Source organism: Gambusia affinis, linkage group LG01 (genome assembly GCF_019740435.1).
Source record: "Gambusia affinis linkage group LG01, SWU_Gaff_1.0, whole genome shotgun sequence".
Lineage (NCBI taxonomy): Eukaryota > Metazoa > Chordata > Actinopteri > Cyprinodontiformes > Poeciliidae > Gambusia > Gambusia affinis.
The window spans coordinates 32,080,753-32,096,588 of NC_057868.1; the positions used below are offsets into that span (position 1 = coordinate 32,080,753).

General features: G+C 39.6%; 2 protein-coding genes across 3 annotated transcripts in view; both read right to left on the reverse strand.

The window, feature by feature from the left end:
* Positions 1-17: 17 nt before the first annotated feature.
* Positions 18-4,782, reverse strand: LOC122829363 (transcription factor-like 5 protein). The gene is made up of 6 exons (XM_044113853.1): positions 3,690-4,782; positions 3,424-3,580; positions 3,182-3,335; positions 2,896-3,082; positions 1,989-2,130; positions 18-898 (listed from the first exon to the last, which is right to left on the reverse strand). Exons 1-6 carry the CDS (start codon positions 4,109-4,111, stop codon positions 773-775), a joined length of 1,188 nt encoding a protein of 395 aa, XP_043969788.1. The 5' UTR covers positions 4,112-4,782; the 3' UTR covers positions 18-772.
* A 1,686-nt stretch (positions 4,783-6,468) lies between these two features.
* LOC122829344 overlaps positions 6,469-15,836 on the reverse strand; it is a 29,183-nt gene continuing 19,815 nt past the window's right edge. For both annotated transcript variants that reach the window (XM_044113827.1, XM_044113818.1), the window contains exons 12-16: positions 14,942-15,563; positions 14,704-14,857; positions 14,517-14,606; positions 14,227-14,422; positions 6,469-13,605 (exon numbers count right to left, since the gene is read on the reverse strand). In XM_044113827.1, the coding sequence (XP_043969762.1) occupies positions 7,079-13,605; positions 14,227-14,422; positions 14,517-14,606; positions 14,704-14,857; positions 14,942-15,563 (7,589 nt within the window). In that variant the 3' untranslated portion in view covers positions 6,469-7,078. The remainder of the gene's footprint in view (positions 13,606-14,226; positions 14,423-14,516; positions 14,607-14,703; positions 14,858-14,941; positions 15,564-15,836) is intronic.

Genomic DNA, 15,836 nt, shown 5'->3' on the forward strand with positions numbered 1-15,836 from the left:
AAATCAGACATGTAAAATTCATAAAGAAATTAGAAAAAGTTTATTTTTATTTTTTTGGTTTTTCAATCATTAATGACCACATCCACTGTGTACCGCCGGTGCTGTAACTATTAAATATACATTACTTTAAATAGTATTTATTATTGTGGGTGACTGTTGTATGTACAGTAAGATGCTACAGCGACATGTTGTAAGAACAAATAAAGCCACTTTTCAGTAAAACAATACTCTTCTCTACATATCAAATGAGCCCAACACTTCATTATAACTCCATTAATTCACTAGTGTCCCAAGGTTATATATAAAAATGCATAAATATGAATACAAAAGACAACGTATAGAGTATTGTCAGTTTAAGAACATCAGCTGTAAAAGTAACACAACGGAACATTTAAATAAAATATAAAAATAACACATTAATAAAACAAAATGGGTCGAGAGCAGTCTTATTCCCATATTCCATTTTCCAAAAGAAAAGAGTGCCATCTAGTGTGAAATACAGTTTTAAAAGTTTATCAGCTGAATGGAACTGGTTTTGGCAATTCTGATACAAAAGTGACAGTTAGTGGTCTTACGATGCAACTGCAGAAAACCTGCCATCTTTGAGCGTCTCTCAATCAGACAAAGGGAACTTTCCACTCTCTAAGCCAGAGTTACATCATAAACTTTTCAAACACATAAAATGAACTTTTCAGTTAAGCCCTACAGACTCCCTCGGTTTACTGACTCAATTTAAAGTGCCGTCTTACATGTGGATTAAAAGTGAAGCAGATCATTGCTCAGCTGCAAGAGAAGTGCTCAGTGTCTTGTCTTTCTTTGGGTTGGATGGTTGTTTACCTGGAGAGGGGCTGGACTTTAAAAACCGCTCTCTCTCATTATTGAAGACCTTCTGAAACTCCTGCCAAAGAAGAAATTTTCATTTCAATTATTTTCAGCCTACCTACAGTCATCAGAGAAAGGTCTCAGAAGTGGAAGATAACTTTTGGAGTTTTCCGTTTTTATACTAAACTGAACAATTAACAATATCTTATAAGTTGGGAATGCACAAACTTTATAGAGATAATTATTAATTGACAACCAATCTTAATTATTCTGTGACTTTATCACAATTTGTCAGCTTCTGCTTTCCTTTACTTCAGGTAAGTTTTAATTTAAAGACACTTCATTGTAATTTTGGTCCTGTAACATGGTTCTCCGTAATGCTCAAAAATATACTGATCATCACCAAAAGGTACAGCTTGCTGGAAGATTCTGTATTCAGCTGTTTTCTTGACCATTTACTGGGAGCACCATCACAGAGGAAGTTTATCAGTGTGCCTCACTGTTAGCACCGCCTGGGACTCAATAAAACATTCACCTATACTTTTTTTGCTTTCTTACCTGTACAAACATGAAAAAATAGACTTAACTGGTTCTGAAAAATTTAAATGAATAGAGAGACGTAAACACGAATCAACTAGACATCTATTCTACTCCAGAGCTGTTATGTTCCAGAAATGCAACCTGCATGGAGGCCCGATAAGTACAAAGTGTTCAGGTTCAAAAGACAAGATCAAGGAAGATTGAAACCCGACCATGACTAAATAGGACACACAAGGTGGAACTGGGCCAAGAAATATTAGAAGAAAATTGGATCAGATGGACGGATCTGTGGCTGGATCAGTAACAGGTAACAGAGCTCCACTTCAACTCAGAAGCCAGAAAGGTGGCATCTGCTAGAAGATGATGAGTCCATCTTCATCTTCTAGTTGAAGATGGACTCAAAATCAACTCCTAAAACTACTGACAGTTTTTAGAAGTCACTTTTCTTCAAGCAAAAAAAATAAAACTTCATAATTCTACACACAGAGTACATAACTGCAACGAAATAAAAGCTATTTACAGTAAAACAGGTCTACATACAGGCATATCTTGAAAACAGAAATAAATTCAAGACAAAAGAAAAGCCTGAAAATGGCTTTATAAGTTGATGTTCTACACAGGCTTACCTCCTTGAAGCTGTCTCCATACATTTTTTTGATGTATCTTAGATAAGCTGTGGTCCACTGTAACGTTGTGACTTTGTCTGTGTTTGAGTCACAGAATGGCACCATGGTGTTCAGCTCATCACAGCAGGAGCGGATCCTCTTCCTGCACGTCACCAGACACATACAGTAAATCAAGCAGCATTTTATTGTTATCTATCGAGTAATTTCCTAAGATTCACATACTACATATGTTTATCTTTTAATAATTTATTCAAGTCTTATGATTTTTTTTTGTTTCAAAATCATTCTTTAGAAAAGTGAACTGAGGATGCTAACATTCGTGTTGGGGACGTCTGGGCTGCTGCAACACGTTTTGCACAAGTTGCACACAGTAACTGTCTTTTCCAGTGGCTCATCAGACAGTTTTTTGAATGGTAAATGGACTGAACTTATATATTATATTTCCACTCATTTTGACCACTCAAAGCACTTTACACTAGAGTCACATTCACCCATTTGCACTCACAAACGCTCACACATTTATACACTGATATGCAGATAGGTAAACAATTTGGGGCTAAGGAGGAAGCTGGAATCGAGCCTACAACCTTCCTATCACAAGATGACTACTGTCTCCAGAGTCACAGTCGCCCCAGTTGAAGCAAAAATTAGCCCCTGGTGAACCAAGAGAAACTATTCCAGCACAAACTTTTTTATGTCCAAAAAAAATGTAGTTGTGTTAAAATTTTTAGCATGTCAAAATCAATCCAACTAATTAATTTAAATTAAATTAACAAAATCCACATTAGTTGTGGATTTTGTGAGCAATATCGTAGAAAGCAATATTGAGTGTGCAGCCAACATTAAATCTAAAGAAAATAGTTTAAATACGAGGTGGAAATTCAACTAACAGTTTGATATGGCTCACCTGCGCTCCCTCTCTTTGCTGTTGTGTTTCTCCTTGCGTTGGGTCAGTGACAATGAAGGTCGGGCTCTTTTGCAGCCGCCCCTCCTGGACTTCTTGGATGTTTTTGGAGCAGTTTTAGCAGCTTTGGGAGGTTCAGGGCACAAGCTGCTGCAATGCCCTCTGTAGACAGCATGAGGCACCACATCCTCTGTGTAAAACAGCAATGGGACACAAACTTTGAAAAATGATGTGTAGTTTAATAGACAAAGAAATTAACTGAGTTTCTAATTAGAGTAATGACTCGTACTTTCCGTGAACATCAACTCCTGCTCTTCTCTGGGGTTACTGCTGTCAGCGTAGACGGTTTTTATCACAGAGGTCTCAGGGTGAAAGCTAAATGAAAAACTGGGGGGCATTATTAAACCCTGATGTATGTTGGGCTCAGCCATGTGTGCAATAACCTGCAATCGCAGCAGAAAACATTAAGGTTTGATTAAACGTGCTGCCTAAATCTATTAAATTGATTGCTGATGTTAATTTGTATCCCACCTGCCCAAAGACATTGGTTATCGGTTCGAAAACACCTCCGACATGAGAGTTAGAGAGCTTAAAAGAATTTGCTCGGTCAGCTTTCACCCACTTTTGTGTCTGAGGATGTGTGGATGCCTCTTGAGCGTCTGCTGAGTGTTCAAATACTGTCAAAAGACTGAAGAGAACAGGAAAACAAAGGTTGCTGCACACTATGCAAAAATAATAAGAATTCAACAGCGTTACACATCCTAAAAAAATTATTACACTATATAACTGAAACTAACTTGCTGAGAACAGCAGAGTGGCTATCCGGCTGCGTTGTGGTGTCGGCACACATGCTGTTGAATCTTTTCTCCAGACACACTCTTGCAGCTGATATGGATCGGTTCTTGGAAAACTCCTCTTTGACGGTCATCTTGATTGGGCTTTCTTCACCTCTGATTCTGGCCAGCACAAAACTTGGAACCTCACCGTAAAACACAGGAGTCTTTTCCCCTGGCATTACAAGATTGTGGTCATCATTTGAGGTTGAAGTTGACAAGTCAATGGCTTGACTAGACGTGTTGGGGGAAATCCCTGTAGAACAAGTGGCACTTTGAACCACTACTACAGCTGAGGATGGACTGGTATCAGAGTCGTCTGAAAGCCCAGGCTCCACTTGCGACTGGTTGAGGTGCTGAAGGTGAGAGTAATCAAAATCTGACATCTCTGTTAGATCAAACTCTGAGCTAGTTGTCAGTCCCTGACTCTGGGTCCCGCATCCACCTTGGCTCCAAATCAAACCGATGACATCAGAGGTGTGTTCACTTGATGATGTATGAAGAGTTTTGAATTAAATAACCATTACGCCAGTGTATTTTCTTAAGCACTTAAGTATAAAGTGGAAGTAAAATTATGCCATTTTCAAAACCTGCAAGTCTGGCATGCATCTGTAACAGTTCATCTTTGCTCTGCTCCCCCTAAATAAAATGTCACTAAATTAGTATATGGACTGCATCAGTTAATAATAATACTTTAGTATAAGTCCGGATGTTCTGTGAATGCTTAAGAGGCCCATGTGAGAGGAGTCTTAAGCGGCCAACAGGTCCATAGTAACTCTGGAGGGGCTGCAGAGAATCACAGCTCAGGTGGGGATATTGTGCATAGACATATTAGTCATGCCACACTAGCCCCATGGTGACACAAGATGATGGCTGGCTCATGCAGTTAGGATAATTGGCTAGATGAGATTAAAATTAAACATTTTGGTCCTAATCTTGAGTTATTTTGCATAGAACAGGCAAAAGAATAAATAAAATTGAACTCAAGACATGCTAAGCTAGAGAGGACCTAAATTCTGTAAGAAATTGAGGCAAAATTATGTTCTTCAAAATATTAACTCAAAAAAGTACAAATAGACACCAGTCTTTTCAGATGTTAGATTTAAAAGAACTTTAGAAATTATTTTGTCTTCACTTAAGCATCGTGTGCTATTTTGTTAAAAGCTGGTAAAACAGCTGCGTTGCATAAGAAAATGTGAACAAAAGTATAAATTCTTCAGCTACTTGACTTTTATAATGGTTGAGCTAAAGGTTTCGTACTAAGGAGCCCTACATTACGCCGCTGGTTGATCCAATTAAACAAAACTTCCTCTCATTAAAGAAAGACAAAATGCGGAATTTATTGGTTTATTGGTAATACTGAGACAAAATATGCGTACATTAATACATACGTACTATGGCACGGCATATATCAAGTTATTCTTTTATTTAAAAAGCATAAAATACGTATAAAGATTGGTTATGATGAGACAGTGGAAAACGGCTACCTTAAAAGTAAAAAACTATTTGATAAATTCTTTAACAAATGTACCTAACCATACCGATATCAATAAAGAATTCTTACTCACGAGGCGGTTGTTGGAGGGATTTCTTTCCAAAAGGACGAATTTTGTTTCTTCAGCATTTAAGCGTTGTTTACCATAATTAGCAGCTAGCTGGTGTACGCTACATTAGCATTTTAGCTAAGCGACTACCACACTAACGTTCGGCTACGTACACCGTCGCCATCTTTGAATGCACTACAAAATACCCATACCAATATCCATACCTAAAATAATTAATTATAAAAGTTTACTTATAAAAAAGTAAAATAGTTCCTTGCAGCTAGATCTCTTTTGCTTACGTCAGAGATAACTTCTGAATTGATGGTTGTTAAATTGATGTTCGACCTCAATGTATCAGAACTTTAAAGAAAAACCCAATTATCTAAAACATAAAATGCTCAATTTTATAAAGAATATTAGATGTCAAGTTTTTGTTTATTTTGGCATTCACTTTTCTAAATCAACATAAACTTAAATGTACAAAAACCAGCTTTAACAAGTAAAGTATACTGAAAACATGGCAGCACTTATTAACCCTAGAAAAGTGACAAAAAATATTCAGAATCACTGTGTGAGGAAAAGACAAGCATCAGTTCCCCTCATAACTATGCAAGGATAAATGTGTTTATATATGAAATATTCATTCTTAATGATATGTCAGTATGATAATGGTGAAATATTGGAAAATGCAGGTTATGAGAGCAATTATTTCAGTAATAATATCCAACTGCTGCAAATAAAAAACATAACTATACAAAAATGTGCAGCTGTAGAATGTTGAATGGAGTAACCTAAGGTTATTGCTAAAATGTCTGATTCCCCTAAGCCCCCCAATAAGAAACTGTGAAGGTCAAATATGACCTTCTTGTCTTCAATCTGACATTATTGATAATTTTTTTATGCTTACTGTTGAAGCCTTTCAACAAAAACACATCTCTTCTAAATTTAAAATTAAAACACCCTTCTAGAAAAAGAAAACCCTCCTTCTACCTTATAAAGGTAAAACACACTTTCGGGGTAGGTGACATAACATGAGAAGTTCTTACTCTTTTTGGAAATAATAATAATAAAAAACGGTTCATTTTCCAAAGTAATAGCTTATTTTGTCTTGATATAAGATGATTTCAACATAAATGGATATCTCTACTGATGGACCTAATCAAAACAAAAATCCAGTGAAGAAGCACTGACAAGTTACATTTTTTACAAGTTTTTAAAATGTCGCTTTATTGACTTGTAGCATTCTAAAAGAACACTGAAACAAGTTACATTTTTATGAGCATAAAAATGTAACAAACAAGACAACGAAATACAGTGATGTTATGACTTAAAATCAAACAAAAAAAAAAAAATACTACTTTTTTACAAAGCTTTTTAAACTATTTCCTTCCAGAAATACCCTTAGATGGTATAATATACAACAATTTACAAGGTGTAGGTCATAATCAAATAACTACTATGACTGGGAACAAAGTCGAACATAATTAACACAAAAACTCAGCATTTCTGGATCAGTTAATCATTACAAATTTCACCAATGGGCTTGCCTGTGGGTCAAGTTGTAATATAAATGAAAACTGCCTTTACAAAACCATACATTTCAGGAAGCAATATTAAAGTGTCTCATAGCCTTGGAATTCTAAAAAAAACATATATATAATTTGAGACTTTTGCAAGTCTCAATATTAGATCAATACGTTTTAAAATCCAAGACGGTCCATACTTTGTTTATTTTTTATTATAACTTTGCCATGTTAAACTTCTGTTTTAGTAATTTAATGACATTCCATCTTCATACCCTACATTTTGTTAACGAGCAGGAGCACCTCGTCCTGGCCCTCTTGCACGCCCTCTGAACCAATTATCCATTGGTCTGCCTCTACTTGTTCCCCTGTTTCTATTGAATGGGGAGCCAAACTGTGGTGTTTTCATAGAGGAAGCATCATGACTATTCATCACAGGATCTGAAACCGGTAATGGACCATCAGTGGGAGTGGGAAGTAAGGCACCTCTGTGTCTTTGAGATTGCACAGCTTGTTGATTTTGTGGGCTGTCAAAGTCATGGCATGAATGTCCTTCTCTGTTTGGACCGGGACCTAAAGGCGTATTGAATGGTGCTGGAGGTCCTTCATGAGGGCCATGGCTGACTTGATGAGGACCTCTTCTCCCCCTGCTAGTTGTTTGACCCGGATGTCTTTGTTCCCTTTCCCTCCTATCTACATCTCTTCTATCAGATTCTGGAAACTCTGAGTTTGAATCCCATCTACCAGGTCTAAAATCTGAATTATTGGGTGACACTCCTCTACGTTCTGCGCTGCTAGGCCCTTGTCTCATTATTGGACCCCTTCTTACTCTCCTAAAGTTATGCTCAAATCCTTCAGGGTCTGCTCTTGCATTCATGTCTGCACTATGCCTTTCCGAGCAGGATTCCCCAAAATCTGAAACTCTCCTATCTGACTCAGTACCTTCATCATTGAAATTTCTGTAGGAAGTTTCTGGGTATCTTAAATCTGGATCTCCTGGAGCCTCCATCTCAAATGGTCTCCTGTTTGGATGTTTGGCTCCCCTTTGAGGCCAGGGCATCCCACTATCATGGCCTCTAATATCCCCCTCAAAGTCCTGATGTCTCCAATCATCATCCATGCTTGCATGTCTTTGCTGAATCGATCCTCGTCCTCTAGTTCGAACTCCACCCCAGCTTTGTCTTCTATTGCATGGACCCCCTCTCCTTCTGAAAAATGTCCCAGAATCTTCTCTATCAGGCTCAGTCCATTCATGTTCTTCTCTTTCTCTATTAGGGCCAGGACAAGCCATGTCTGGGTTGTCACTAACAGGCCCTGGATGTCTAAAACCAGGCCCATCCCAATCATCTCCAGAAACAGAAAACTTCACATTTTCTCCATCCTCTGTCCATTCACTATGATTATCATGGAAATTAAGGCCTTTACCTTGTTCATCAGGATGATCTCGGAAAGTCTCTAAACCTCTGTCGCTACTGTTGTCCCAAACATCTCCAGAAGATTCACCTCCCTCCGGCTCTTGAAATCTTGGTCTTCTTCTGTCTAACCACTTCCCCTCAAAGGCACCACCTCTCCGACTCGGTGCAAAGCCACGGGCATTTGGTCCCGGTCTTCTGATGCTTCTTCTCATTAGCCTTGAAGGTCTAAAAGGTCGACCTCTCCTATCAGATTCTAAGACCTCAAAATCAGGAAATTCTTGAACAGGTTCAGCCTCCCCCCAGTCATTTTGTCTGTCATATCCAAGATCCTCTGTATTTTCCCTTTCCTCCTTGGGGCCTCTACCTCTACAATCACTTGCTTCTCTCCAGTCAGATCTTCGGCCATCCATGCCTGGACGTGGTCTTACAGGCCTGGGTTCCCTAAAGCTTGGGCCCCTTGGATTTTGTTTGTCAGGGACTGGGCCCTCATAATCTGGTCTCCTACAAAATCTTGGACCTATCCTTGTAGTCCCAGGACCTCCCACAGTATTTCTGTTATGTTCCACTTCTTCAGGGTGTGCCATGTTTTTATTAGGCTGCAGGCCCTCCATATCTGAAAATGTTCTTCCTTGTTCAGGACACCTGAATTGAGAGTCTCTTGGAGGACTTCTGTTTGCTTGTTTCACATTTGGAGCCACTCTTTCTGGCCATGGGTCTCTAATGTTTGGGCCTTCAGGACATTCAACTGGAGGACCTATTCTCCCTGTTCTTGGAACCCCTGGTCCTGTTCTATTTAATTCTGAACGCACCATATCTGAATTAGAACCTCTGAGATTTGGACTTCTCCCCCTGTGTTCTGAGCCTTCCAAATTTAGACATGCAACATCTGTTACATTTCCCCTGAGGTGTGGTCCTCCCTGTGCAGGCTTAGGACCTTCTAAACCCAGGTGAATTCTTGCTTGTCCTTGTTCTGTGCTATCAGGCCCAGCACGCCCCAAATATGTTCCTTTTCTTTCAGATCCTGCTCCCCAGTTTTCTGGTTCTTGTGATCCTCTCCTGTCAGAATTTCGGGCATCCATAGCAGGACTCCTCATTTCATTTACAGGCCTACTGAAATCTGGACCTCCTATCATTCTACTGTCGATTTTTGGGCCACCCAGGATGACATTTGTATTCTCAAACCCTTGCTCAATAAAATTAGGATGTTCAGATATTTTGTCTGGCTCAGATCTTTGCGCAGGTAAGTATCTGCCTTCGGGACCTGGTCCTCGGAAAACTGGATCTCTACCTCCTCTACCTGGGAGACCAGTATTTTCAATAGGAAGACTTCCTTTATTGTAACCTGGTCGTCTAAATTCTAGATTTTCAGACCTGTATTGCTCCATAGACAAGCCTCTTGTTTCAGGTCCTCCTCTGAAATTTGGACCTCCTCCTCCTCTCCACTCATTCCCAGGACCCTCCATATTTGGACCCCTTTGATCAATCCCTGAACCAGGGGCATCTGGTCCTCTCCTTTCAGGCCAGTTTCTTTGTTCAAGTCTTTGCCCCACAGGATCTGGATGCCCTGGTCCTCTACTGTTATGAATAGGGTTCTCACTCTTAGGACCTATCCATTCAGGTTCCTGTATCTTAAAATCTGGACCTGCTGGTTCTCTCCTGCCATGCATTGTGGCTTCAATGTCAGGGCCTTTATTTTCTGACCATTTTCCCATCATATCTGAACACACAGGTTGTCTAGTGTCATTTCTTGTGAAGTGCAACTCAGAATTTCTTATTTCAGTTCTAGGTCCTACAAAACATGTCCCTCTTGGTCCCCTAAAATCATGCATGAAAGTTTGTCTGTCTGGACTTTGTTCTTTATTCCTTTGTCCATACTGAAAGTTTTGAATGCCTGTTTTGCAAGGTCCCTGACTCTCCAAATTTGTCACTCTTTCATCAAACTGATGGGTACTCCAATCATTTTGTGTAAATGTTCCTGTTCTGACCGGATGTGTTAACTCCTTATTTAATCCTTTTTGTGCATCTCCACTGTCTGACTGTGGGGGATTTGAACATAAAGGGCTTTCAGGTGGACAAAGGCCCTTATTTTGACTTATTTGAAATGACCTTGGACCTCTCCAGTCTAGATTTGAAATATCTGGCTTGTCTCCACATTCTAGACCATCACTGAAGTCTGGATCTCCTTTAATGGGTTGAGATTCCCTTTTCCCAAGTCCTCTTTCACCAAAGGAAAGACTTTCAGTATGCTTTGAACGTGTCTGATCTCCTCTGAATCCAGAAAAAGATGGGTTGTGACCCATTTTATTAACCATTCTAATATGAGAACCCAAAGTCCCAGGATGTGAAATCCTTCCTTCAAACTGTGGATTCCCAAATGATGCGTCTATTTTCATAATGTTTGACTTGCTGTCTGAGTTCTTTGGCTGCAATCTTAACTCGTCTGTTTTCACAAAAGGCAAAGGTTCTCTGTAATAACCGACATTTTGGTCATTAATATTTGGATTACGATGTTGAACAGCTGAGATAGAATCATTTGACCCAGGCAGAGGTCTATCTGACAACTGGCTTCTAACAAATTGATTTTGGGTCTCAATTTGTGTTCTTAATACTGGACTTTCAGAATTTGATGCACTTTGCACAACATTTTGCATCACACTAGAGCATGGGTGAGTTACGCCTTGGTTAATGACTTGGAAAGAAGAGCTTTCTTTCCCTTGCATTGTATTTGTTATTTCTGAAACACTTGGGATAGTCTGTGAATCAGTTACATTGGGGTTATGATTTTTCATCAAATTTAACATTGAGCCCTGAAGGCATGTTGCTTGTTGCATTACAAGTCTCTCTGAACCATCTGTAGGTGTGTTCTGAGTGCTTGGAGTGGGTCCCAAAGTATTTCTCATTATATGCTGCATGTCAAGCCCTTTTCTATCAGGCCCTGTAAACCCAATTTCCTTGTCCACTAGATCTGCTTGGGTCATACTGTGTTCAGAATCTTTTATATTTGCCGTTGGATTTCCAGTACTTTGAAAACTTGGACCAGATAGAACACTGTGTAAAACAGCTTCCCTTCCTGGTCCTGAGTCCTGGATATGTGGTCCTTTTTGTAGACTGGAGGTTGTTTGACAACTAACTGCCACAGAGTCATTTTCATCTTTAAAAAATGTTGCTGAAGCATTGTTTTGTTCCTCAGAGTCTGCAGTTCTAGCACAGTCACCTTCAGTGCTGAAAGGTTTTGAAAACTGTGGTTCTGGATCTGGACTTTCAGGAGAATCTCGAAGAGGTGGATCAATTTCTCTCAGAGGAATTTTGCTTTCAATTTTGTCTTGAAACCATGTTTCCTGCAGAGACAGTTTGTTTTCTTGACTAGGAGAACTGTTAATTTGATTATTGCATTGACTGATTGACGGTTCTAAAATCTCAGTCTTCACATTTTGAATGAGTGCAACAGAGTGTTTAACAGGGTTCTCAACAGGATTACACTCAAGCTTAAGTTCACTTGGCTCATTTTTAATTCCCACAACTGATGGTGTTGATTCTATTGAAGTCTTTATAGTCTCAGAAATATTGCATGGACCACTTCTGAGCTTTGTTTTATCAATGACTTGTAAAGGAGCTCCCCTGTGGCGTTTTGGTGAAAGAGAGGCAGACTGTTTTCTTCTTGGTGAAGATGAGGACCTTCTTAGCCCACGAGAATGTCTGCTAGCAGCATGGTCTTTTTGATGGTGTCCTGGATAATCAGATTGATCTCTTATTCTGTGCCTTGACCTCTCTCTTTCACTTCTGTGTCTATCCTTGTCTCTATGTCTCCTAGAATGTGACCGAGAACGCCTCAGTGACCTTCTTGAAGGGCTTCTGCGATCCCTTTCTCGACGACTCCGTCTTTTAGGTGACGACCTTCGCCTTCTGCTGTGGTGTGAATTTGGAGAATCGCCTTTATTCCCAACACTATCCCCAGTCCTTAATGAAGCATCATTAGTCTTTGCACTCCCTCCCTTAAATACATCATCTTGGATTTCATCAAAAAGTGACTCATCTTCAGGGTCATAAGCTACATCAGAGTCCTCAATCTCTCCAGCAGATGAATATTTCTCACATTCCTTTGCATTTTCTTTCATTCCCATTTGTTCCGTCAGTGTATTTGTGGTATCACTGACATTTGTATGGTCTAGCTTAACAGTTTCTGACTTTACAGCAGAATTATCTTCCATCACTGTATTGTTGTTGACCTTGTCAGATTTTTCTGCAGGCTTTGAGTCTGTTGGTATTACAGCACTCTGCACAGCTGACAGCTGACCAAGTGGCAAAGATTTTGTGGGAGGAGACATCAATGTATCAGAAACAGAAAAGTGAGCCATAAACATACCCACAGCTTCTCTCTGTTTACGCAGCACCTCTTCCTGCTCTTTTAGCTGTCGCTTTTGCTCTTCAATTTGCCTATTAAGTTCCTCAAGCATCCGCTGCTGTTCACTCAGTGTTGCAGCTGAGACAACTACAGCACCTGTATGAAAAGTCGACACTACAGAAGTTGGGTTAGATTTAAGTGTGGTTGGAGTGGAATCCGAAATTGGTGTTGGTAATGTTGGTGTCTCTGCATTTTGGGTTGGAATGGGGAGCTTTGTTACGACAGCATCACTTTGAAATACTTCAAAAATAGTTTCATCTTCTGGATCATAGGCCACATCGTCTTCCACCAAGCCTGATAATGTAGAGTCATCAGTCTTATTACTGTCTGTGATTTGTGGAGTAAAGATTTTGTATCCCTTTGCAGGATTATATTCCTCTTCAGGGTCATAGGGTCTGTCAAAGTCATCTTCCTTTTCTTCTTCTTGTTCTACCCGTTTGACTTTTGATTTCTGTCCATACTGCTGGACTATTGGATCAACCATAGGCCCAGACACTTTAGGGAACACTGGTTTCTTCTTGGAACTTTCTGTTGCTTTGGGGGAACTCCCGTCAGAGGAGGTTGTTGGGTCTGACTCCTTTCCCCCAAACAATGTCTTCAAAATAGTCTGTAATGGGTTATTATTGCCAGATGATGGTGTAACATTCTTGACTGAGTTGCTAACAGATGTGGACTCAGTGGTAGCAATGGATGAGACTGAAGGAGTTGCTTTAATGGAACTTAAGAGGGAAGGTATGGTAATTGAGCCGGAAGAGGAAGAATCTGATGGCGAAGCAGGAGGGGAGGAAGTAGCAGGAGTCTCTGGATCATATGGTTTGAACATGTCCAACTTGTCAGAACCATAGAGGACTGGTGGTTTTGGAATCCACATAGGGTCTTTGGACATGCTAACTTTGGGTTTCTTCTCTTCAATTTCCTGAGGCAAGCTTCCTGGACGCTTTAACTTCTGGACAATTGCTAGACCCAAAAGAAGATTGGGTCTGTTCTTTTCAAGGCCTGAAAAAACAAACAAAATCAATTAAACAAAGTATTCCAAATTATTTTACTTAAATACAACTTCAAAGCTCTGAAATATTCCTAATTGAGAATTAGAAACAAATACATGGACCTTTCTAACAAGTTTCTGTATGTATATCAATACTTTAGCTGAATTTAGGCTACATAAAACACAGGTACTTTTCTATGCATCAGAAGATGTACCTATGAATTGTAAAATTTTCCCTTTATTGGTCCTAATGAGTGATTAGCAGGTCAGAAAAATCACATTGTTTTGTACTTCTTTAAAACAAAGAACTCTTTTGTGTGTAAAATAATCAAATTCATCAGTAAAAATTAAAGAAGGTTAGGGAAAGTCTTTTTTTTCATCTTCTGTTGGATTCTAAACTCCTATCTCTATCAACAAACTTGTTGCACTTTTTTCTTGTTTATATGTTATGTAGAAAAATGTTATCAAAATAGAATCAGCAGCAAAACCCTGAATTGGTCAGAGAAAGCCTGATCAGTGCATTTTTGGTCAAAATAAAATTCAAATAAAGAACTTTTAAAGATAGGGTGAAGTTAAACTTCACCTAACATGATGCTAGCATGATAAAACATAAAAGTAAAATATTTTCATACCTGGACCTTCAAAAGGTTGTAGTATGGATGGGACTGACTCATTAGCACCAAGAGGGACAAGATATACATCTTTGATGGAACGGCTTATGTTGGCAACGACACCAAAACGGCCTCTGCTGCTGAAGTAGGAAAACAGGGACACGTAGGCTACCTCTTCCTCCTCTGTTGCAGGGTGAAACCGGATCACACACAACTCCTAAACAAAACAGAAGAATGAGTAAAAATAACTGATACACCCTCAACACCATCTTGCAAGGTGAAGGCATAAATATGGAAAACATCTTGCTTGCCTTTGTAACTGAGGTCTTCAGTTTTACAACATAATCCCACACAGTCTCAGGTAAGATTCTCCCCCCGATTTGTATGGTATCAGGCAAATCCTGCACAACACACAAAAAAGTAGTTTTACAATAATTTCCTCTATGAGAGAGGCAGATGTGCTCAGCTAGCATTAAGCATCATAGTGTATTACTATACCACTTTAATATTTTCAGCCGGTCCTGAAACCAGGTATCCCTTCGTCACAAACTTGGCCACTGTGAGCATGTTTACAAAGCCTTTCCACAGTATGCCCTGTTTAGCTAGGAATGGTGTAGTATCACCATCTGCTGGGGTTTGAGAAACTGTGGCTCTGAAACACAAGTGATGGAAGAATACAACTTACTTCTTCCCAAAAAGACTAAAACAAGATTTAGAATTGAAACTCTTTAAGTACCTGGAGGATGCACCACTAAGTCTTGGGTCAGAAGAGGAGGATGGCTTCATTAAGATTGATTTGGGTAATGGTTTTAGTGGTGGTACTGAGGGTGGTGGTGCTGAGCTCGGTGCCAGGTTACCTTTTATAGCAGCGTAAGGAGCTGCTTGTTTGGAAACAATGTTACTAAGGCCAGAGTTGCCACCTGAGGAAGCAGTAAATCTGTTTGCTGCAGTTCGGGGGTCACGTCTTGTAATGGTTACAGTGGAGACAGTGGGAATCACAACTGGTGTATATGATCTCTTTGGTGCAGGCACTGTGGATCCCTCTGGAGTTGGAGAAGCGGGAGACTCCATGATGGGGGAAGCAGGAGACTCTAATGCAGGGGAGGCAGGAGAATCTATCGTCGGGGAAGCAGGAGATTCAACAATTGTCAATTTTGGAGAATCAATGTCAATTTGGGACGATGGCTCCATCAGTGAAGATGTAGGAGACTCCATTTCAGGTGTGTCAGGTGGTGCCAACAGAGGAGACACATCTCCCCCAGGCTTCTTCCAAGATATCTTATCAGTCTTGTCTCTTGATGTAGAGACCTTTGACTTTTTCTTAGCAGGTTCTTCACCTTGAACAGCTTGCATCTGGCCTTCAAGAATGAATACAAAATCATTTTAACCAAAGCATTTTAAGATAACTTTACATGCTCGTCAATTATACATTGTAAGTATTATTTAGATTACATAAATATTTTTAAGTATTAAAAAAAGTTATTTTAAATGCACATAAACAAGTCTAGATAGTTTGTATATCAATCTCATTATCAAATATCATTTTTGACTTTCATCTCCCTCTCTGTGTAAAAAACTAAGCAGTGCAAAAATACAAAACAGCTTCTACCGCTACAACAAAGCACTGAAGT

What these genes read in the sequence shown, in the direction of transcription:
- LOC122829363 (XM_044113853.1), bottom strand. Translation starts at nt 4,111, where the DNA reads ATGTCAGATTTTGATTACTCTCACCTTCAGCACCTCAACCAGTCGCAA. An exon ending in TAACCAATGTCTTTGGGCAG is followed by an intron (nt 3,336 to 3,423) that starts GTGGGATACAAA and finishes CTGCGATTGCAG; the next exon opens with GTTATTGCACACATGGCTGA. An exon ending in ATGGAGACAGCTTCAAGGAG is followed by an intron (nt 899 to 1,988) that starts GTAAGCCTGTGT and finishes CTTCTTTGGCAG; the next exon opens with GAGTTTCAGAAGGTCTTCAA.